At 42.2% G+C, this 23,834-nt stretch overlaps 1 protein-coding gene and 1 long non-coding RNA gene across 3 annotated transcripts; both read right to left on the minus strand.

The window, feature by feature from the left end:
* Positions 1-9,933: 9,933 nt before the first annotated feature.
* Positions 9,934-19,104, minus strand: LOC139541335 (SERPINE1 mRNA-binding protein 1-like). Of its 2 annotated transcripts, none has more exons than XM_071345886.1 (9): positions 18,719-19,104; positions 17,145-17,340; positions 14,078-14,221; positions 13,660-13,728; positions 13,375-13,449; positions 13,040-13,211; positions 12,893-12,952; positions 11,625-11,864; positions 9,934-11,463 (listed from the first exon to the last, which is right to left on the minus strand). In XM_071345886.1, exons 1-9 carry the CDS (start codon positions 18,972-18,974, stop codon positions 11,404-11,406), a joined length of 1,272 nt encoding a protein of 423 aa, XP_071201987.1. In that variant the 5' UTR covers positions 18,975-19,104; the 3' UTR covers positions 9,934-11,403. The 2 variants fall into 2 exon arrangements, with proteins under 2 accessions (XP_071201987.1, XP_071201986.1); XM_071345885.1 differs by having other exon boundaries at positions 13,660-13,731; positions 18,719-19,088.
* A 1,529-nt stretch (positions 19,105-20,633) lies between these two features.
* On the minus strand, positions 20,634-23,235 carry LOC139541336 (uncharacterized). The gene is made up of 3 exons (XR_011668332.1): positions 23,153-23,235; positions 22,879-22,975; positions 20,634-22,091 (listed from the first exon to the last, which is right to left on the minus strand). It is a non-coding gene; the product is annotated as an uncharacterized lncRNA (long non-coding RNA).
* Positions 23,236-23,834: the final 599 nt, after the last annotated feature.

Genomic DNA, 23,834 nt, shown 5'->3' on the forward strand with positions numbered 1-23,834 from the left:
GACACTGCTGATACTCGCTGTTTATTATCTATGCATAGTCACTTTACCTCAACTTGCATGTACAAACTACCTCAACTTGTATGTACAAACTACCTCGACTAACCTGTACCCCCGCACATTGACTCGGTACCCCCTGTACATAGCCTCATTATTGTTATGTAATTTTATTGTGTTACTTTTTATTTGTTACTTTAGTTTATTTAGTAAATCATTTCTTGAACTGCATTGTTGGTTAAGGGCTTGTAAGTAAGTATTTCATGGTAAGGTCTACGTGTTGTATTCGGCGCATGTGACAATTTCTTTTAAATTTGATTTCCAACCATTATTATGAACCGTCCTACCCTCAGCAGCCTCCACTGCTCTACAATAGTACTGGGATATGCAGGGTCAGACTTAGCATCCTGGATCCTTAGAGAGAGTACAGGTACTTTATAGTTGTGAAGAGAGGAATCATTGTGGAGAAAAAAAAATTGCCTTGACATTTCAACTTTAAGAGAGGTTGGACTTTTAAGTATTTTGGGGTGTCTTTGAATCACAGTTACATTTGGTTATCAACTAAAATCAGCCTGCATTTCAAGTCTACAGTTAATCAGAGAGCAACAATAAGCAAAACACACAAACAACCTGCGGTGAGCAAACAGGCATGTATTCTGAGATAAATAAGAGATAGATATTGGGATCCAGATTAGATGGATAAACAGTTTCAGATACTGTAGTTGTCTCCTATTTAGCTTTCAAGCATGATGTACTATACAGTTTAACAGTGGTTTGTTATGCAAAGGGTTGGCTGGCAACATAACATATACAATGGTTCAAAATTGCTGTCTTCATTAGCAACAGACACTAGCGTTAGCATAATCACCAACTAATTGACAAATTACTAACAATGTAATTATTGTAGGCCTATGTTAAGTTCAAGATCTTTTGAAGACCTAAATCCAAATACCCAATAAAACATTACTGCAGTAGCAGGATTTGAAAGAGACTATAGCCTCATAATTCAGAATAATAAAATATACCAGAGTTGGGGAAGGTATTTGGCTCTTTACATGATGTGAAAGTGACTTTAGTAAGTGTTGAGGTAGAAACACTTATTTTTGGAGTACATTTATACAGAGCAAAGAGTAAAACCAGAGATGTGAAGCTTATGAGAATGACCAGAAACACAATACAAGCTTTGTCATTGTCTGAAAAGAGAGAATGGTACAAGGACCATATGGTAAAGGGGCATGTAGTTAATTTGATGTCAGAAATGAATGTTTTACTGGAGGTTGGTCTAGTGGTCAACACAGTCGCCTCCAGATTACACATGCCCCCCAACAATGGGTTCACATAATGTTTGTACTTATTCAAAAGCTTATCATTGTGATCATTCTTTAACTTGTTTAAATGAATGAACTGCATCATGTTGATTAAGGGTGTTCTCACATACTGTCCTCTTTAAAGTGAACTATGAGGTAAAAAAGCTAAAGAACTTAGTTTTCCTTGTATTCACACTGCCCTTGCCTTTGAATGAGGACTCAACTCTTTTGCCAATTCACTTCACCTATTTTGTGGTCCGAGTCCTCTTTGCATTCACATTGCTATGTTTAGAAAGGAAACAAAATATTTTGCCAATATTCACTCAATGCACACTGGGTTTTAACAAAGTGCAGGACAAGTCATTCCACCAGAATGTGCTATCGGACAGCTAATAGATTGCTTTTTATTAAGAGGAGACATAATCATTGCAATCAGAACATAATATTAACATGTAAATATTATTGGTAACATAATAAATAGCAGAAGAATAACTTCAGATTAAATAATGCTGTAATTGAAAATTGAAAAGGCTACAGCCCCTTTAAGTGCTAGCATTAATTTTGTTCCCCATGTTGTGATTTTTACCAAATATACTACATATACAAAAGTATATGGACACCCCTTCAAATTAGTGGATTCGGCTATTTCAGCCACTACCATTGCTGACAGGTGAATAAAATCGAGCACACAGCCATGCAATCTCCATAGGACAAGCAATGGCAGTAGAATGGCCTTACTGAAGAGCTCAGTGACTTATAACGTGGCACCGTCATAGGATGCCACCTTTCTAAAAAGTCAGTTCGTCAAATTTCTGCCCTGGTCAACTGTAAGTGCTGTTATTGTGAAGTGGAAATGTCTAGGAGCAACAATGGCTCAGCCCGCGTAGTGGTAGGCCACACAAGCTCACAGAATGGGACCGCAGAGTGCTAAAAATCGTCTGTCCTCGGTTGTAACACTCACTACCAAGTTCCAAACTGCCTCTGGAAGCAACGTCAGCACAACAACTAAACCTCAACCCCATTGAACACCTTTGGGATTAATTGGAACGCCGACTGCGAGCCAGGCCTAATCGCCCAACATCAATAATGTCCTTGTGGCTGGAAGCAATGTTACAACATCTAGTGGAAAGCCTTCCCAGAAGAGTGGAGGCTGTTGTCGCAGCAAAGGAGGGACCAATGCCCATGATTTTGGAATGAGATATTCGATGAGCAGGTGTCCATATACTCTTGGCCATGTAGTGTATATGCTCATCATTGACAAGTAATTAGAGCTTTCAGGCTTTAACAACAGTACCTTCAACTCATGGCACAGCAGAGAGATCAGATTTATTCATGACCTATACTCAAACAATGTTCTTTATGTCTTTTACACAAATCTAAGCTACATTTGGTATCCCGCAAAAATTACTTTTATTGTTTCTTGCAAGTTGAACTCTTTATTTAGAGAGACATTACCTCCAGATGCGTCAATGAGCGGTCCAGCTGATAAATGTTTCCCCAATTCACAGACTCAAAGGGTTTTATCTACTACATTTGAGTCAATTCATACTTGGGATAAACACAATATAGATAATGTAGAAAGAATCTTGGAGGGACCTTGACAAGGAGGAATGGGCAGCATGTATCTACTCATGCAACACCACATTCTGCTGTTACAGGCTCAAAGAGTTCCAGTACAACATTTTACACAGACAACATAGAACCCCATACATTCTTAATACGTTTGACCCTCAAAGAACCCCAAAGTGTTTAAAATGCAAAACAGGAAGTGGCACATACAGTTGAAGTCGGAAGTTTACATACACCTTAGCCAAATACATTTAAACTCAGTTTTTCACAATTCCTGACATTTAATCATAGTAACAATTCCGTTTTAGGTCAGTTAGGATCACCTCTTTATTTTAAGAATGTGAAATGTCAGAATAATAGTAGAGAGAAATATTTATTTAAGCTTTTATTTCTTTCATCACATTCCCAGTGGGTCAGAAGTTTACATACACTCAATTAGTATTGGGTAGCATTGCCTTTAAATTGTTTAACTTGGGTCAAACGTTTCGGGTAGCCTTCCACAAGCTTCCCACAATAAGTTGGGTGAATTTTGGCCCATTCCTCCTGACAGAGCTGGTGTAACTGAGTCAGGTTTGTAGGCCTCCTTGCTCTCACACGCTTTTTCAGTTCTGCTTACATATTTTCTATAGGATTGAGGTCAGGGCTTTGTGATGGCCACTCCAATACCTTGACTTTGTTGTCCTTAAGCCATTTTGCCACAACTTTGGAAGTATGCTTGTCCATTTGGAAGAACCATTTGCGACCAAGCTTTAACTTCCTGACTGATGTCTTGAGATGTTGCTTCAATACATCCACATAATTTCCCCTACCTCATGATGCCATCTATTTTGTGAAGTGCACCAGTCCCTCCTGCAGCAAAGCACCCCCACAACATGATGCTGCCACACCCGTGCTTCACGGTTGGGATGGTGTTCTTCGGCTTGCAAGCTTCCCCCTTTTTCCTCCAAACATAACGATGGTCATTATGGCCAAAGAGTTCTATTTTTGTTTCATCAGACCAGAGGACATTTCTCCAAAAAGTACAATCTTTGTCCCCATGTGCAGTTGCAAACCGTAGTCTGGCATTTCTATGGCGGTTTTGGAGCAGTGGCTTCTTCTTTGCTGAGCAGCCTTTCGGCTTATGTCAATATAGGACTCGTTTTACTGTGGATATAGATACTTTTGTACCCGTTTCCTCCAGCATCTTCACAAGGTCCTTTGCTCTGTTCTGGGAGTGATTTGCACTGTTTGCACCAAAGTACGTTCATCTCTAGGAGACAGAACGCGTCTCCTTCCTGAGTGGTACGACGGCTGCGTGGTCCCATGGTGTCTATACTTGCATACTATTGTTTGTACAGATGAACGTGGTACCTTCAGGTGTTTGGAAATTGCTCCCAAGGATGAACCAGACTTGTGGAGGTCTACAATTTCATTTTTGAGGTCTTGGCTGATTTATTTTGATTTTCCCATGATGTCAAGCAAAGAGGCACTGAGTTTAAAGGTAGGCCTTGAAATACATCCACAGGTACACCTCCAATTGACTCAAATTATGTCAATTAGCCAATCAGACGCTTCTAAAGCCATTACATAATTTTCTGGAATTTTCCAAGCTGTTTAAAGGCACAGTCAACTTAGTGTATGTAAACTTTTGACCCACTGGAATTGTGATACAGTGAATTATAAGTGATATAATACGTCTGAAAACAATTGTTGGAAAAATTACTTGTGTCATGCACAAAGTAGATGTCCTAACCTACTTGCCAAAACTATAGTTTGTTAACAAGAAATTTGTGGAGTGGTTGAAAAACGAGTTTTAATGACTCCAACCTAAGTGTATGTAAACTTCCGACTTCAACTGTACAGTACCAGTCAAAAGTTTATTCTTCTTTATTTTTTATTATTTTCTACATTGTAAAATAAAAGTGATGACATCATACTATGAACTAACACATATGGAATCATGTAGTAACCAAAACAGGTGTTACATCTAAATATATTTTAGATTTTACATTCTTCAAAGTTGCCACCCTTTGCCTTGATGACAGCTTTGAACATGCTTGGCATTCGCTCAACCAGCTTCATGAGGTAGTCACCTGGAATGCTTTTCCAACAGTCCTGAAGGAGTTCCCACATATGCTGAGCACTTGTTGGCTGCTTTTCCTTCACTCTGCGGTCCAACTCATCCCAAACCATCTCAATTGGGTTGAAGTCGGGTGATTGTGTAGGGCAGGTCATCTGATGCAGTACTCATCACTCTCCTTCTTGGTCAAATAGCCCTTACACAGCCTGGAGGTGTGTTTTGGGTCATTGCCCTGTTATAAAACAAATGATAGTCCCACCAAGCGCAAACCAGATGGGATGGCGTATCGCTGCAGAATGCTATGGTAGCCATGCTGGTTAAGTGTGCCTTGAATTCTAAATAAATCACAGACAGTGTCACCAGCAAAGCACCCCCACCTCTATGCTACACGGTGGGCAGCACACCATAATTTGCAAATTTTACTAATCAGACCAAAGGACAGATTTCCACCGGTCTAAATGTCCATTGCTCGTGTTTGTTGACCCAAGCAAGTCTCTTCTTATTGGTGTCCTTTAGTAGTGGTTTCTTTGCAGCAATTCAACCATGAAGGCCTGATTCAAGCAGTCTCCTCTGAACAGTTGATGTTGAGATGTGTCTGTTACTTGAACTCTGTGAAGCATTTATTTGGGCTGCAATCTGAGGTGCCGATTTCCGAGGCTGGTAACTCTAATGAACTTATCCTCTGCAGCAGAGGTAACTGTGGGTCTTCCTTTCCTGTGGCGGTCATCATGAGAGCCAGTTTCATCATAGCGCTTGAGGGTTTTTGTGACTGCACTTGAAGAAACTTTCAAAGTTCTTGAAATTTTCCGTATTGACTGCCCTGCATGTCTCAAAGTAATGATGGACTGTTGTTTCTCTTTGCTTATTTGAGCTGTTCTTGCCATAATATGGACTTGGTATTTTACCAAATAGGGCTAATCTTCTGTATACCACCCCTACCTTGTCACAAAATAACTGATTGGCTCAAACGCATTAAGGAAAGAAATTCCACAAATTAATGTTTAACGAGGCACACCTGTTAATTGAAATGCATTCCAGGTGACTACCTCTGTCCTTTGGTCTGATGAGTCCAATGAATGCTCTTGAGCAGGTTTTCATCAAGGATCTCTCTGTACTTTGCTCCGTTACTCTTTCCCTCCATCCTAACTAGTCTCCCAGTGCCTCCCACAGCATGATGCTGCCACGACCATGCTTCACCGTAGGGATGTTATTGGCCAGTTGATGAGCGGTGTCTGGTTTCCTCCAGACGTGACACTTGGCATTCAGGCCAAATAGTTCAATCTTGGTTTCATCAGGCCAGACAATCTTGTTTCTCAAAGTCTGAGAATCGTTTAGGTGCATTTTGGCAAACTCCACGCAGGCTGTCATGTGCCTTTTACTGAGGAGTGGCTTCCATCTGACCACTCTACCACAAAGGCCTAATGGGTAGAGTGCTGCAGAGATGGTTGTCCTTCTGGAAGATTCTCCCATTTTCACAGAAGATATTCTGGAGCTCTGTCAGTGACCATCTGGTTCTTTGTCAACTTCCAACCAAGGCCCTTCTCCCCCGATTGCTCAGTTTGGCCGGGTGGCCAGCTCTAGGAAAAGTATTGGTGGTTCCAAACTTCTTCCATTTAAGAGTGATGGAGGCCACTGTGTTCTTGGGGACCTTCAATGCTGCAGAAACATTTTGGTACCCTTCCCCAGTTCTGTGCCTCAACATAATCCTGTCTCAGAGCTCTATGGACAATTCCTTAGACCTCATGGCTTGGTTTTTGCTTGGACGTGCACTGTCAATCAATCAAATTTATTTATAAAGCCCTTCTTACATCAGCTGATGGCACAAAGTGCAGTACAGAAACCCAGCCTAAAACCCCAAACAGCAAGCAATGCAGGTGTAGAAGCACGGTGGCTAGGAAAAACTCACTAGAAAGGCCAGAACCTAGGAAGAAACCTAGAGAGGAACCAGGCTATGAGGGGTGGCCAGTCCTCTTCTGGCTGTGCCGGGTGGTGATTATAACAGAACATGGCCAAGATGTTCAAATGTTCATAGATGACCAGCAGGGTCAAATAATAATAATCACAGTGGTTGTCAAGGGTGCAACAGGTCAGCACCTCAGGAGTAAATGTCAGTCAACTCTGGGACATTATAAAGACAGGTGTGTGCCTTTCCAAATTATGTCCAATCAATTGAATTTACCACAGGTGGACTCCAATCAGGTTGTAGAAACATCTCAAGGATGATCAATGGAAACAGGATGCACCTGAGCTCAATTTCAAATATCATAGTAAAGGGTCTGAATACATCAGCAATAATTTCTAAAAACCGGTTTTCACTTTGTCATTATGGGATATTGTGTGTAGATTCATTTTAGAATAAGGCTGTAATGTAACAAAATGTGGGAAAAGTGAAGGGGTCTGAATACTTTCCGAATGCATTGTACACAGTTTCTAGGGTTGCCCATCTATAACCAGATTCTGGTCATTCATCTGGAAGGAATTTTCAGTCTTTCATTGCAAGATAACAGTGGATCCAGAGCTGTTTCTATTAAACTTACAAGCAAGAAACAAGGTTCCGAACCCTTTTAGACTGATTCCTTTAGAAAATTGAAACTTTTATTAGCAAGAACATGAATGCTATTTAATTGGATTAAGGACAAGCCACTAACAATTACAGTGGTATGAGATTTTGCCAATGGAAAGACAGCACTAATGGATGAAAGGAAATGAAAACATTTATACGGAAGTGTGGCAGCCATAAAAGTAAGGACAGGAAGGGGAAACTACGTTTTGTAAGCTTATTGCATGGTGAAATGTGAGCCGAAAGTTGGGCAACAATGTGGAAACTTTATTTGTATTATTATTTTTCTTCTGTTTTTATTATAGGTTACTTAAAACATTGACTATAGGCCTATGGTATATGATTATCATTGTTTCTTTATATGTTGATGTAAAAAATATATCTATGACGGATTCACCACTTGAACAACGGCTTTTGTCTGATATCTATCAATAATATACATATACAGTGGCGACCCGTCATACAGGGCATTTTGAGCACCCCGTTTAGCTACAAAACTAAAGTTTGGACACCTACTCATTCCAGGGTTTTTCTAAATGTGTACTATTTTCTACATTGTAGAATAATAGTGAAGACATCAAAATGATGAAATAACATGGAATCATGCAGTAACCAAAAGTGTTAAACAAATCAAAATATATTTTATATTTGAGATTCTTTGCATTATCTCAACCAGCTTAATAATGTAGTCACCTGGAATGCATTTCAATTAACAGGTGTGCCTCGTTAATCTGTGGAATTTCGTAATGTGTTTGAGCCAGTCAGTTGTGTTGTGACAAGGTAGGGATGGTATTTAGAAGGTAGTCCTATTTGGTAAAAGACCAAGTCCATATTATGGCAAGAACAGCTTAAATAAGCAATTGGTTTCTTCAATGCAATCACAAAACCATCAAGCCCTATGATGAAACTGTCTCTCATGAGGACCGCCACAGGAAAGGAAGACCCAGGTGGTTACCTCTGCTGCAGAGGATAAGTTCATTAGTTATCAGCCTCGGAAAACGGCACCTCAGATTGCAGCCCAAATAAATGCTTCACAGTTCAAGTAACAGACACATCTCAACATCAACTGTTCAGATGAGACTGCGTGAATCAGGCCTTCGCGATCGAATTACCGCAAAGAAACCACTACCAAAAGGACACCAATAAGAGACTCGCCTGGGGCAAGAAACACAAGCAATGTACATTAGACCGGTAGAAATCTGTCCTTTGGTCTGATGAGTCCAAATTTGAGATTTTTGGTTCCAACCGCCATGTCTTTGGGAGACGCAGAGTAGATGAACAGATGACCTCCGCATGCGTGGTTCCCACCGTGAAGCATGGAGGTGATGGGGTGCTTTACTGGTGACTTTCAGTGATTTAGAATTCAAGGCTCACTTAACCAGCATGGCTACCACAGCGATACGCCATCCCATCTGGTTTGCGTTTAGTGGGACTATCATTTTTTCCCAACAGGACAATGACCCAACACACCTCCAGGCTGTATAAGGACTATTTGACCAGTGAGTGATGAGTGCTCCATCAGATGACCTGGCCTCCACAATCTCCTGACCTCAACCCAAATGATATGGTTCGGGATGAGTTGAACTGCAGAATGAAGGAAAAGCAGCCAACAAGTGCTCAGCATATGTGGGAACTCCTTCCGGGCTATTGGAAAAGCATTCCAGGTGCATTCTCATGAAGCTGGTTGAGAGAATGCCAAGGCAAAGGGTGGCTACTGATGAATCTCAAATATATTTACTCTTGAACACTTTTTTGGGTACTAAAATGAATCCATGTGTTATTTTATTGTTGAGGTCTTCAAAATTATTCTAAAATGTAGAAAATAGACCCTTAAATGAGTAGGTGCGACCAAAATTTGACTGGTACTTATTTATGTAACCATTACTTAACTAGGCAAGTCAGTTAATACCATTCCTATTTACAATGACAGCCTAGGAACAGTGGGTTAACTGCCTTGTTCAGGGGCAGAACGACAGAATTTTATCTTGTCAGTTCGGGGATTCGATCTAGCAACCTTTCAGTTACTGGCCCCAACACTCTAACCACTAGGCTACCTGCTGCCCCGGTACTGTAGATGGCGCAGAGAAAGGTCTTAGCTTTCAATTCATACAGCCAAATTACACGGGCCAGGGAGCTAAAACTTCTGCCATCAGAATTAAGTGAATTGGCCCTATGTTTAATTTCTTAATTCCACTATACTCAGGAAGCAGTGCACCATTAAACTAACCTGGCTGACACAACCCACATGGTACACAATGAGTCAGTACTTCCAGGTTGGTTTTAGGACTTCATTTTGTATCAGCCAAACTACCATAACACAGCAGTGGGACATACATTTTCAGACTTCACCATGTCAGTGGCAAGCAACCAACTCACAAAATGGCTTCTTGTGTGTGTGATTCTGTATCGATACATGTGTCGGAATTTAAGTCAACAACGCAAAAATGAATCGACCTTCTTTATTTACCGACAGAGGTCTATAATAGCAGGGTTAGAGTTCACACAGATCTGTAGAGCATTTGGCTGATCCACACACACACACAACTGTATTTCTTTCAGAGCAATTACGCAGTAGTGCCGCAGTAGGGAACCAGAGGTAAAAATCAAAATGGAGGATATTCAACCACCACAGGAAATACTGCAGGAGCAGGTTCACAATTGTATCAGTATACTGGGCCCCGTTCAGCAGGGTGCGATGTACAGAGCGTTGCAGATAGAAATGCCACGAGTAGAGCTGACATGACTTCTTACTCTACATTTCAGAAGAGCACATCTGTTATAATTAGGTATATTTATATTTTAACATTGCGTGACACGGTGCCCTGCTGAACTCTGCCCTGGAGTGGAGTGTTAAAACAGTGCAAGGCCTGAAGGCTTCCAAATGACCGAGGTCACAGCTCAATAGACTAAAATTGGCTTCCTCTTCTTTCCTTGGACCTGAACTAATATGTTAACTGTGTTTCCAGATCAGTATCAACGAAACAAGGAGAGGAAGCCATGGTACACCATTGAGACACAGCCCAAGAGTGTGTACATTGTACAGAAACAGTACAATGTTCACCTTTAGGAGCCACACGATCAAAGATGTCAGTGATACATATTAAATAATTGAAGTATTCCTTCCCCCTGCAAGTGATCTATTGAGTCATTTGGAAACTCTTTTCTATACAAAATACCTTTTAATACATAAGTGAATTAGGCTCTATTCTAACAATTTGTTGGGTGTAGGTACAATCACTAGATCAACGATCAAGGCATGTCCTTATCTGCACCATCAGAAATACAATCACACTCGAAGAGCTCTTACCATGGAAAAAAAAGTTTACTTTTACAGGCCTACATCAGAGGTCTAGGCCTTACTTTAAAAAAATTATAATACATAAAACCCTAGAACTAAAGCAGTCCTTAAAATCTCACTGAGTGATGATGCAGAAACTTCTTCAGAAATACCCAGTATGGTAAGAGCTAGTTGGCTTCGGTTCCATCCCTCCACAGCTATGGGACACCACAAGCTAAAAGGATAACTCTTCTCATACCTTATATTTGGAAATGCATATTTTCAAGCAGCAATACAAAAAAAACTATTCATGAAGAACGCATAATCTCTGAAAAAAATACCGTATGAAAACGTCCCTGCTACCTTGTTTCTAAGTACAAAACCTCCGGAAGTAGCAACAAGTCCTTTTATTTTTTCTTTGTTTTTTTTATTTTCCGTATTTTTCCCCCCTCTTCTTTTTTCCAAAACGGGTAAAATTCAGTCCTCAGATGCGAGTGTCATGAGCGATGACGGTCATCTCCATCATACCATTTCTGCTGAAGGATCCAGAAACATGCGAGCCTCGTAGAGGGGCTTAGGGGTCTGCTTGGGGGGACTGCTAAGGGCTCCTGGGGGCCTATGGGGCAGCCGCTCCATCTTAGGCCAGGGCCGGGAAGGCCTCTGGATCATCCACATTGGGCACAATCACCCCGCTCGGCTGAGAGGAGGGTTAGAGGGTTGGGAAAACAAGAGGAAATGAGATTGATCAGACATATACAGTGAAATGACCATGTATGTTGTACTTAATCCAAATTCCTTTTAATCTCAAATCCTTTCCACAGTAGCTGTAACAGACTAGTAGTAATTAGTATTCTTTACCTTGTCAGTGCGTCCTCCACGGGTCGGCCTGGTGGGGGCTCCAGTATCACGCTCGCGGGGCTCCCTGGGCTCACGAAACTCTCCACGGAACTCTCCTCTGCCTTCTCCGCGCCCTCGGCTCCCCCTGCCACCACGGGGCCCACCACGACCACGGCTGGGGCGTCCAAGGTCCCCAAAGTTTATCTCCAGCTGGGCTGTGATGTCATTGGCCGGCTTCCGGAAGTGGTGATCGTCCTCAGCCTGAGAGACCGGGGGGAAACATCATCAATGACAGAACACACGCCTGAGCCACATTCTGTCTTCTTATGGCACGGACAGATCAGTAGGATTTGTTTAGCGTCTGCTGGTCAAAAGTACTTAGCACCTCTGAACAGAGTGCTGGCTGTAATTTGCAAACCAATTCTACATGTAGAAATAGGCAAAAATGACAGCCGTCAGTTGCCCACCGGTGGGAAGTCCCTAAAACCACCTAGCCGACAGCAAGCGAACAAACGGCCCCTTACTGTGCACACTGACAATCGTTCTGTGTTAAAGGGATAGTGCAAGATTTTGACAATCAATCCTTTTTATACTTAACCAGACTCGGATGAACTCATGGATACACTTGTAAAGTCACTGCGTGTATAGTCTAAAAATAGAGTGAACAAATGTTAACAATGAAGATGCCAAGGCCCAGCATGATGACTCGATCACCATTTATGATATTGTTTGGATGGCTGACCATCTGTGGGCTATCACAGGGGTCAAGCACATCTTATCTGTGGCTTTCTCCGAGGCGGGATGTTCCCACAGAACCCTGGGAGAACAGACACTGTTGGAGGTGTGCAGACAGATTAAATTAATGTTACTGTGTCAATTAAATCGTCATATTTGGATTGTTTTAAGAGTTCATAAAGAGCTGAGAATTATTTTTTACATGTTTTATTGTGCTGTAAGTGCTATAGATTTATTGTTACCGGGAAACTGTTATTTTGTTGCCGGACAGCAGTCAGTTCAGACGGCGTGAAGCAGATGTGCGCTCATATCATTTAGATAAGAGTTGTGATGATTAGATCCAAGCATGTTCGCTGTTTCTGTGAACTTCAAGTAATTGTGCTAACGCTAGTTAGCAATAGCTTACAAATCAACCTTCAACTTCCTTCCAACGGCTATCCATGAGTTCAAGGGGGTAGACAGAAAAAGAGCCAGAATTTCCAAAATATCACACTCTCCCTTTAATTTTCATGGGGAGAGAGAGAGTGCGCGCGTCTGTCAGATGTGATACTCACCTTAGGGGCAACTGCCTCAGCCTCCACCGCAGCTTCAATAAGAGCATCAGCTTTCTTCTCCTTTATTGGAGAGGGACGAAAACATAGGTCATGTAAAATAAAAAAATGGAGGCTGAGTCAGTATTGTGGTTTTGACAGTCTACTCACGTCCTTGGACTTGTGCAGCACGTATCCTTTCTTCCACTGGCTGTCGGCTCCCTCGTTGGCCTTGCGGATGTTGAACTCCACCTTGGTTTTCTCCTTGTCCTGCTGGGCCTTCCATTCATCCAGAGTCATCTCCTTTGGTTCCACTTCCTTAGGTTCACCAACCTCGTTCTCCCTACAACACACAGCAGAAAAGAGAACACACAACTGGCAGGAGAATATGAGAAATATGGTGGAGAACCCATCCAGACTGTGCTTTTAAATTCCTGAGAGGGAATGAACGAGTGCACACTGAGCAGAAGAGGGAGAAATTGTTTAAGGCTCAGCCCTCAACTCACTTGTTCTCAGAGTCAGCAGGCCGAGGCTCCTCTCCCTCGGGGGTCTCCTCGGTCACGTTCGATTGGTCGTGCTCGCTGTGGAGAGGAAAAAAACAAGTTTAGCTCTCATACATTGAGTATGTTGACAGGTGACCAGGACAGTATAGAGACCAGGGGTCTTGACTCAAAACGTTGACTTAGTTTACACACAACTGAACAAGGTAAATCAAAACACTTTAGGTTTGCAGACAGCCTTTGAGAAAGTCGAGAGAGAAAATGTTGTGCTAGGTCGGCTGTGCTACTCACCCCATCTCATCCTTGACGGTGCCCCAGTTGTGAGATCCACTTCCTCCACGCTTCTCCTCACCTTTCTGGCTGCTGAAACAACATGGGCTTTAGCGCACAGCTTCACATCAATAGTCTCTCCAGCAAAAACATAGTTTATCACAAAAAACAACAACTAGTTCTTATACTTCAAATAAGTAGTTCTAATGCACCAGTTCTCCAGACAAAGTCCTGGACTACAAAGCAATCTCAATGGATAATGACCCTAAAAATTATTTTTTATCCCCTCATAATCTGGACAAAAAAAATCGAGTTAGAAAAGAGATTCTCCATTGAGCATGCCATTCAGATCCGGAGTAGGAAATCAGCCTAATAATGAGATATGACTTATCCATCCCGGAGTTAATACATAATTCACAACATGGCACAGAAGACGTACGATCGATCACTGCCGCTGTGTCTGTCGAATTCACGCTTTCCTCTGGCGTCGAAGCCGTCGCTCCTGCCCATGCCCCGGCCCCTGCCGCCACGCATACCACCTCGGCCACCTCCACGTCCTCTCATCTGCCTATCACCAATGGGCCTGGACAGACAAGGAAACCAACCAGTCAGCAGGCTGCCTCACAGGAAGGTACAGGTGATGTGTATTCAGTGAGGTGAAACATTGCACATAGAAATGTAACGAATAGAGCAGACATCTTAATGGAAAATATAACAACATTAAGTGGTACAATGAGGACCCAAAACACAATGTATAAGAAAAATCACCAATACTGTGAACTACACTGAAACAGTGTTATGCCATAGCCATACAGATCTTACCTTTACCTAGGCACTGTTTGAATACCTCCAAAATGCACTCTTAATTCCATCCTTCCTTAGAGTAGAGTACTGCAGGGATCCGTTTTTTGGAGCAGCATCCGCCCCGGCCACATAAATTCCGAGCCCCACCCAATATCAGGAAAGAGTTTTCTCCGCAACCCGACCCACCCAGATAGATAGAATTGTTCTGTGAGCCGATCCGTTACCCGCCATATAACATCAATATATTTCATTGTTTTTATGACTTCAGAGTAGTAGGCATAATTACTATTATTCCCCTTCCCTGCATTAATTAATTTGTCTGCATGTCTATTCAACATTTGGATAAACAGAAACCATACCATGAATTAATAAAAAAATATTTTTCTTTTCACAATGCAACAAGTCACTCAAACCACTGAGAGCCTTCTAAATAGCCTTCTTACCTGTAATGAAAGCCAATAGCTGTCCTAAAACAATACCTTTAGATGAAATATTGTTTAGATTATCAAATAGTTTAGGCCTAATTAAACCATTCCCGGAATGGAATATAGGTTGCAAAAATAGGCTACATTTACTTAGTAGGCTTATCAAACTTAACAGCCGCACTGGTTTACATGTTATATAGCCTGCATATGGTCTAATGAACGAACACCTGAATTAATGTAATGACTGAATTATCGCAAACAAATAGGCCTACCTGCTTGCACTTTGCAAGCAGGTACCGCATTGTTATCCATCCTCCCAAATTGGGATTCCACTCGCGCAGCAACTGTTTCCGCGATGGTGTTGTAGCCTATTCCCTTATCATAACCTTTCTTTTGTGTCTCCAATTTGGCCTATGCTAGCCATTTTTGCGTGAGCTAAGCTATCCAGGGGAAGTTAACTTGGTAACGTGTCGTATTCTCACGTGAGGAGAGGGAACATGATCTCTGCATGTGGACAAATTAGAATGTTTTGGCACCACACAAATAAGGGACAGTTTCCAGCTCCACACACACTCAAAGCGTGCATGGCTGATAGCCTTATGCCGGCCTCATCGGTCACAGAATGGAATTCGCAACCCAATAAGCTCCTGGGTTTAAAAAAAGTGTATTATCTTGATTTAAAATGTTTTCAGCCCACAATGTAATTGTTCTGAACCACGACCCGACCCACATGTTGAAAGAATGTTCATTTCACCCACCAGTTTATATTTTTTGCGACTCACCGATAGGGAACCATGGGTATCCGACCCGATGCAGGATTCTAACTTAAGACAAATCACTGTTGAATTGTGAGTAAAAAAATAAAACAATCCCCTGGCCTTCATGATAGATCAGCAACTCTTTCCACAACGGAAAAGGCGTATTTGAAATGCATCATAACAGGGTTTTATATGTTTACTGTCACTCTTTACATACACACCCTGCTGTGTGGTTACAGTTTAATCTAAGTGGCAAGGTGAAAAACCATCAGTGAAGGTGGCATGACTTTGTAACTTAACAGTAGAGTGGTGGTGGAGTGGAACCCATAATTAAGGTAAGTTTGGGTTACCTCTGACAGCCTGAAGGGGAAGATTCCTGTCAAATAGAGAAGGGGGTCACTTTTGTTTACACAATAAACGACTGGTAAGTTTACATTTTTTAAGCGAGAACAATACTGTCTTACATTAGAAGGCCAGTGTGGGTTCTGTCGTTTGTATCGGGTCTTATCACTAGAACTGCTAAAGCAGTCAATTGGTCTGCTCATGAATTTAAATAAAATTATTACTCTGCCATCATGTCCCCTCAGTACTTGACATTTCCTAAAAAGTTGTGTTACACACTGTCGCTAGAATCTTAATATCACAAACAGAACTGGAGTTATAACCAGTTTTAGGAGGGTATGTCATTTAAGTTCGTGGGTTTTCCCGTTGCCCCTACTTCTCCCGATAGTTGAAGGTGCTGTGCCCAGTTGGGAGAAGAGTGGATGAGCACAGGGAAGCAAACAATGCATAATTATGTAATCACCAATTGTCAATGAAAGACAGGGCAGGCCATTCTACTGTATTTATCTACTAATTATAATCTCTAAATTATATTGTACCCTATATTAGTCCACCAAATCCAAGCAGTTTTATCAGTCCACTCTGGCCTACTTGGAGTACACAGTGAAAGCGTCCATAATGGACCAAGACGAATGGATGCACATGCTGCGTTAGCGTTTCTACAAAATCCCAATGACTCAGATGGTGGGGAAGAAATTAATCATGACATCTCTGATGATTATTCTTCTGAGCCTCAGCCTGAACCTACACCCCCGAGGCTTAAGCGTAAAAAGTCAGAACGGTGCACCTTGAGATGGTGACCGAGCCACCACCAAATGAAACTGTGAGACAGGAGAGGAAAGGACGGCACCGTTTAGATAAAATAAGACAGTGACAATGCTAGCACAAAATGTCATCACAGAGAACAGACCCTACATCACAAGCAAAAAACAATATCAGCAACGTCTCGTTGTTTATGTGACACCATGCAAGCTAACAATTTACAATTTTTGACTGCTGTCATACTGAGAAAGTTAATGGGTTACAGATGGGTTACTGCTTGGCTGCAACAAAGGCCTGCACCCACAGGGATCTGAGTCGTATTATTGTTGGGGTTAGTATCTCTTCCTTTCACTCCTTTTCAAAACACTCCCGTTTGGTGCCAACTGAATCCAGCCTTGCTCTACCCAGTACTCACTTCTCCACAGAGAACTCTCCTCCCTCGGCTGGCTTATCTTCTCCGCCGGGGGGCCTCTCGAAACGGCGTGGCGGCCGCCTGTCTGTCCGGGGGGGTCTGTCTGTAGGGGGGCGGCCCTCGCCCTGGCCCTCACGGGGTGGACCCCCGGCGGGGCCCTGACCCTCGCGTCTGGGACCCATCCTCCTGGGACCAGGTCCTGGAGTAGGACAGGACAGAGGAGAGTTAGTAATTGATCCCCCAATAAAACAAGTACAATACTAATTTTCTCCAAAGATTCTCTACAAAAAATAACTCAAAACAGGGGTTTAATGGAGACTACAGTTAGAACCTTTCTCAAGACCCAACTCCAAAAGAGAGCAGGATGATGTGCTAAGGGCACACTATTAAAATACAGAGAATTTAAATAAAATGTCAACTTCTTTACAAACATAAACCGAGGTTGAGCTTTGTATTATCCACCATGCCAGTACACAGCAGATGAAAACATGCTCTGAGACTGGTCTGACAAGTCCCTCCCACTGTTGACCAAAATAGACTCCCACACCATGCACCACCAGCAGCTGAACGCACGTTGGTGCATGCACCTGTCTCTTCTCTTGGGGTTCCATTTTTTTTTTACTTTGCTTCTGACTGGTGTAACTAGGCTGCTAACAAAATACAGGGGCCTCCTATTTTACACTAACCATGACAATGTATAGGCGAGTAACACTAGTTTACTCACGCAAACGACAATGTAATTGTTTGGTCAATATATATCGCCTTTGCTCACCTTGTTCGTTTACCAAGTAGCAGAAGAAAGCATACTCGTAAAGCTTCTTTATTTGAGACTAACACAAAACGCCCATATTCACAACCGCGCTACGCAAGATGACATCATTCCCTGCCTAGTCGAGAACAATGTTGTGCGCCATTTAGCGAGTGACAGTTAGGTGGCTGCCGCTGTTGCACACTCCAAACCTGGGCCACGAGGTTGGTCACGACGCGGGTTAATGCAACCAGGTAGCAAAAGACAAGTTAACTACCTAGCCAATTCGTATGTTAACTAGTTAGAAAACAACCCTCAATTTTAACCTAGCACGATTGCTTCACATGTGAAAGTTGGCTTACACCCCGGTGTGAATTCACCGTTAGCTAGGTAAACAATTTGTTGCAAAAAAAATTATTCGCCAATCGTGCATTTAATAAGTATGCACTAATCAAACACTGGTCAACGGGTAGTTGGTAGGAAGCTAGCAAATGACTTTGGTTAGCTAACGTTAGCTAATTAACTTGCGGCTAACAATCCTGGCTAAACAAGGCCAGAGGCGTTTTAATATTGGCAGCAAAACAAGTTCGCCTGCAAGTTCTTTTTCAGGGGGCACAATACTGTACCACACCTAGTTACACTGTCGTGACTTTTTTGTGCAACGACTGTGATACGCGTTTCAACTTTAGTTGACAAAGGGAATCATGTCGACCTCATGGAGGCTTTGAACGCATTGCTAGCTAGCTAACTTAAAGTTAATACTTAACTATCCAGGGCGAACTGCGATTTTGCAGATCAAGAGGAAAACTATTGCGGGAAACAGTCTTACCATCTTTCTTCAGAGTCACCGGTGCCAGAGGCTCATCTTTCTTATCTGCAGGGACGACCTTCCTGTCTTTCTGGGACTCCTTTTTCTGGAGCTTGGCAACTTGCGCCGCGGTCTTGGCGGCACCAGGGACAGGAGCCTCCTTCTTCTTGTTCTCCGCCTCCTTCAACAGCTCGAACGGGTCCGACTCGTCGTCAAATAGTTGGTCGAATCGGTTGGCTATGGCGCAGCCGAAACCTTCTTGCATATGTCCGGGCATGATGGCGCCCCTTAAGCAGGATTTCCCTCCGATTCTACGAGGCTTGGTGCGAACACTTCGCTAGATGTTGCCACAAGATGGCTGAGGAAAGAACCTACTTCTCTTCCGGCGTGATAGACATCCGGGACACAAACTTTGGCGCCGGGTGGGGCGTGTAGTTCTTTGATGAGGGAGAGTGTCGGAAAAACATAAGGGGCGGCTCACTCAAATAAACTACCATACCCACAACGAGGGAAGAGTTAATAATTTAGTTTTTTCTCCAGTTGACAAACATGAATGCTCATGCTGTCTGTTGTAGTTTTCAATTTGCATTCAAGCATTTACTTTGTATGAGGCTTGTATGGGAGATCTTTCCCACCCTTTCTATACTCTAAATCCACTGTATATACACACACACACACACACCTAATAGCCATATTCACTGTCAAACATTTTGCAACATTGTTGCTCCATAGAATGCCTCCACAGTTCTTTGCAATGTCAATTAGGCCTAGGCCTGACCAAGTCTGACTTACAAATCTAAAACACTGTTCTGGTAGTGACCTGAGACATCTGTGCATAATTCAGAACAGTCAATCATTTGTGATCTTTTAAGTATCAGTATATGTTGGTTCGCTACACTTGCAATAACATCTGCTAACCATGTGTATATGACCAATACACTTTGATTTGATTTATAGGCCCTAGGGGCTATTGATAATTTCATTGCATATGGGGAGGAATGCTGATCAGCAACTTACAGTGAGTGACACAGAAAGTATGAGGGCCAGCTAGTATGCGGACTCCTTTAGATGGGATGCTGCTAGCTAAAAGAGAACAAGGGGTCATGGTCAAACAGGAAAGGTCTGGAAAGATCATTTAAGGGCAGCAGATGGCAGCCATAGGTTACTTTTCAGTCAGAGGAGAAGAGCCAGGCCCACTGCCTAACAGATTTGTGTCTTATTATGTCTCTATCTTATTACAAAGAGGATTAATCAGGGTTTGAATTACTATTTGTAGCCTATGGAGGGTATAAACATGCTATTTGTGTGGAGTGGCCTCTGAAGTGCTGAGATTTGGGCCTGTATTTATCAAGTGTCTCAGAGTGCTGATCTAGGATCAGGTCATGTCCATAATAATCTGCTTCATTATAAAAGGCAACATTTATCCTAAATCAGCACTCCTACTCTAAGACACTTGGTTAATATGGACGCAGACCTAAATAGGTGTATTTTTCCTGCTAGGAGTGCATAAGGCACCTGATAACTCCTAAAAAATAGAGAGAAATATTTATGTCCAACGTTTCGACAGACAAGCTGTCTTCATCAGGGTATAATGACAAACACTGCGAGATGACTCATTTATATAGTGATAACCTCATAACTCCTACCTGATGTCGGTCAACATTATTATGTACATTGAGAGACATAGTCTAGCCATGTCCATAGTGGAGGAATCAACCAGACTCTGAGGAATGGTACTACTTTGACACCACAGATGAAAGGGGGTTCGTTCCAGAGAGGGAAGCTCCATTTTACATCCAATTGTTTCTGTCTGCCTAGTGCCCACCCTAGCCATGACTGGTTCTGTTAAAGGTTTAGCCCATCCCAGGATGCTGTCCTCTCTGAAATAAGAATATGATGAATCATGTTTTTGAGCCCTGATAGCCATTGCTCATGATCTCCACCGCTCTACAGACGGGACAGTAGTGACTGTCATTGTCATTGAGCTGTCAGGACATCACATCAGACTGCGCAGAGGGAATGCTCCTCCGAGGCTGGATCAAAGCCATTTACTACCTTTCCAAGTCATCTCTGGCGGGATATCAATGTTTGTCTGGATTTCTATAGCTCTCTATATCATTTTATAGCGGCGATTTATCTGCTTGCTTCAGCCTATTGTTGCTGGGGAGAGAGAGAAGTGTTTGGTTGGTGGAAAGTGTATGCACATTAATTACGCACAACATAATTCACATGAACGATGACATCTGCAGTTACGAAGGCGATGATCGAATCTTACGCTCTCATGGTCTTCGTCATGGGGTCGTTTTTCGTGTATTTCTGCGGCATGGTTTGGGCATTCTGCAACCCGAAACTCAGCGGTGTCGAGGAGGAGATGCTGACAGAGGCTCCGGCAGAGGACGACAGCTGCTGGGTGTGCGCCCAGCCACCCCCGGAGCAGATACACTACCACACATGTGCGCACCCCGGCGGGACACCACAGAGGACAGGGGACTGGATCACACAGACCACATATGTGAACTTTATGGGGGATAGTAGACCTACTGCTGACAGCCTCCTAACAATGGACCGCACAGGATTTGCATGTGGAGACAACAGTCACTCGTGGCGCAATTTGAATTGATTGACACTATGCATTTATTTAGACAGTGATGGCACGTCATGTGAATATTTCTGTTTTTGTGTAGCCTATGCTGTGAGTAAGCTATGTGCAGTTTTGCTTTTAATTCAATGTCTGGTGAAACCTTTTTATTGATTGTTATCACAGCACTAAAAAACAAGCAAGCCAGAGAAACAATTATGTGAAGTGGATCATGCATTTACAGTAGTAGGCCCTATATGCTGGTTAAAATGAACAAAATCATTACAGTTAGCGTAGGTCTACCACTTTGAATCCACAAAGTCATTCAGGGCATCAGTGGGGCAGACATCATTAATAAAAGTCATATGGTTTATTGGAATGTTATTACATTATTTGATACATTAAATAATACACATACTTTAAAATGTGTTTGTGACAATACATGCAATACAAATACAATACATTAGTAGCAGCAGCAATGAGTGACATGGTGGCAATCAAATTGGAACATAATACCAGCACTCATTGTCTTTGAGGCCTGCCAATGTAGAAAAATAAGGCAAACAGTATTCATCACTTCCATCAATGACATAGTGTCAATCAGATTAGTTTTTTATCGCCTCAGTCATCTGCAGGACAGGATAGGAGTGTCTGTCCATTAGATAGGAGTTATCTCTTGTCCAGTGTTCCTTCATTCAGGCTACTGTGGAGTTGCTCTAATACCCTTCTTTTCCTCCTTCAGTTTCCTGTGCACTTTGTCTTCCAGTTCCAGTAGTTTATCATACAGGGCATCTGACATGTCTCGTCAATATCCATCTGAGAAGGGAACAGAGAGGCGATCAGACACAGCAGGGGACTGCTGCTAAACAACCCGCTGACTGATAGTATGGTCTGGCAAATGGCTTTCTGGAGTGGATTTAACAAGAATAGAAACGCAGGTCATGACACCCAACAGATAGAATAATTACTTAATATTTAATCATTTTGACGGATGCAATGTTAATCTACAGTTACAATCCACCACTTCAGATTTATCTAACGAGTAATATAATCAGACAAATGAATATCAATACTTGCCAAGCTGATATGATTGTAATTGAGATCTTGCTTGGTTGGTAGATTGGTACTCAAAAATAGTTAGGCTGGTACTGTATTTATAAAACAGAACAATAGAAATATGTGATGTTCATGTCGCAGATTCAGATAACTTGAGGTTGTTGTGAAAACGGCTTACAACTTTTAATGTGTACAGTATCACACACTTGAATTGACTTGGGTTTGTACAGCTATAGCCTAGCTAGTTAGCTTGGATTGACTGGATATCTGTGGTTTGTACAGCTATAGCCTAGCCAGTTAGCTTGGATTGACTGGATATCTGTGGTTTGTACAGCTATAGCATAGCCAGTTAGCTTGGATTGACTGGATATCTGTGGTTTGTACAGCTATAGCATAGCCAGTTAGCTTGGATTGACTGGATATCTGTGGTTTGTACAGCTATAGCCTAGCCAGTTAGCTTGGATTGACTGGATATCTGTGGTTTGTACAGCTATAGCCTAGCCAGTTAGCTTGGATTGACTGGATATCTGTGGTTTGTATAGCCTACCTTGTGAGGGTGTGTGTAGTTGTTTCCCAGGCTTGAGGTTAGACTTTGGTATTTAGCACGAGGATCCAGAATCAGGTTTTTGGATAAACAGCCAGAACTGCACAATTAAAAGAGGTATAGAATAATCAAACCCTTAAAATGGAATCCTTAAGTCACAGCATTAAAATACAAACAGAGATGAGCGCTAATATTGTGTGCGATATAAATACAGAAAGGTAATCTGTTTCAATGGTTCACTGTGAGAGGTAGAAGTGCTATTGATGCTTGTACATACCAGTGAGGGCATGTTATCTGTGGTAAATTCCAGAGCCTCTGCTACATTTTGTGTGTGTGTGTGAGTGAGTGAGTCGGTGTGTGTGTGTCTGTGTGTGTACATACCAGAGCCTCCGCTCCATTTTACTGAGTCAAGGTGAATATGTTGGTAAAGATTCTAATCTATCCAAATAAGCAAGAGAGATCAGACTCATCATCATGATGAAAGCAATACAGTGCATTCGGGAGTATTCAGACACCTTCCCATTTTCCACATTTTGTTACCTTACAGCCTTATTCTTACTCTAAAATGGATTACATATTTTTCCCATCATCAATCTACACACAATACCCCATAATGACAAAGAGAAATCAGGCTTTTAGACATTTTTGCAAATGTATAAAAAACAAAAACAGAAATTATTATTACATAATTATTCAGACCCTTTGCTATGAGACTCGAAATTAAGCTCAGGTGCATCCTTTTTCCATTGATCATCCTTGAGATGTTTCTACAACTTGATTGGAGTCCACCTGTGGAAAATTCAATTGATTAGATATGATTTGGAAAGGCACTCACCTGTCTATATAAGGTCCCTCAGTTGACAGTGCATGTCAGAGCAAAAACCAAGCCATGAGGTCGAAGGAACTGTCCATCGAGCTCCGAGAAAGGATTGTGTTGAACCACAGATCTGTGGAAGGGT

Source organism: Salvelinus alpinus, chromosome 16 (genome assembly GCF_045679555.1).
Source record: "Salvelinus alpinus chromosome 16, SLU_Salpinus.1, whole genome shotgun sequence".
Classification (NCBI taxonomy): domain Eukaryota; kingdom Metazoa; phylum Chordata; class Actinopteri; order Salmoniformes; family Salmonidae; genus Salvelinus; species Salvelinus alpinus.

Bases quoted from the DNA above. Each gene is read 5' to 3' on its own strand.
- LOC139541335 (XM_071345885.1), bottom strand. From the start codon at position 18,974: ATGCCCGGACATATGCAAGAAGGTTTCGGCTGCGCCATAGCCAACCGA. The intron at 17,341-18,718 runs GTAAGACTGTTT...GTCCTACTCCAG, and splicing joins GGTGACTCTGAAGAAAGATG to GACCTGGTCCCAGGAGGATG. The intron at 13,212-13,374 runs GTGAGTTGAGGG...TGTGTGTTGTAG, and splicing joins CCTGCTGACTCTGAGAACAA to GGAGAACGAGGTTGGTGAAC.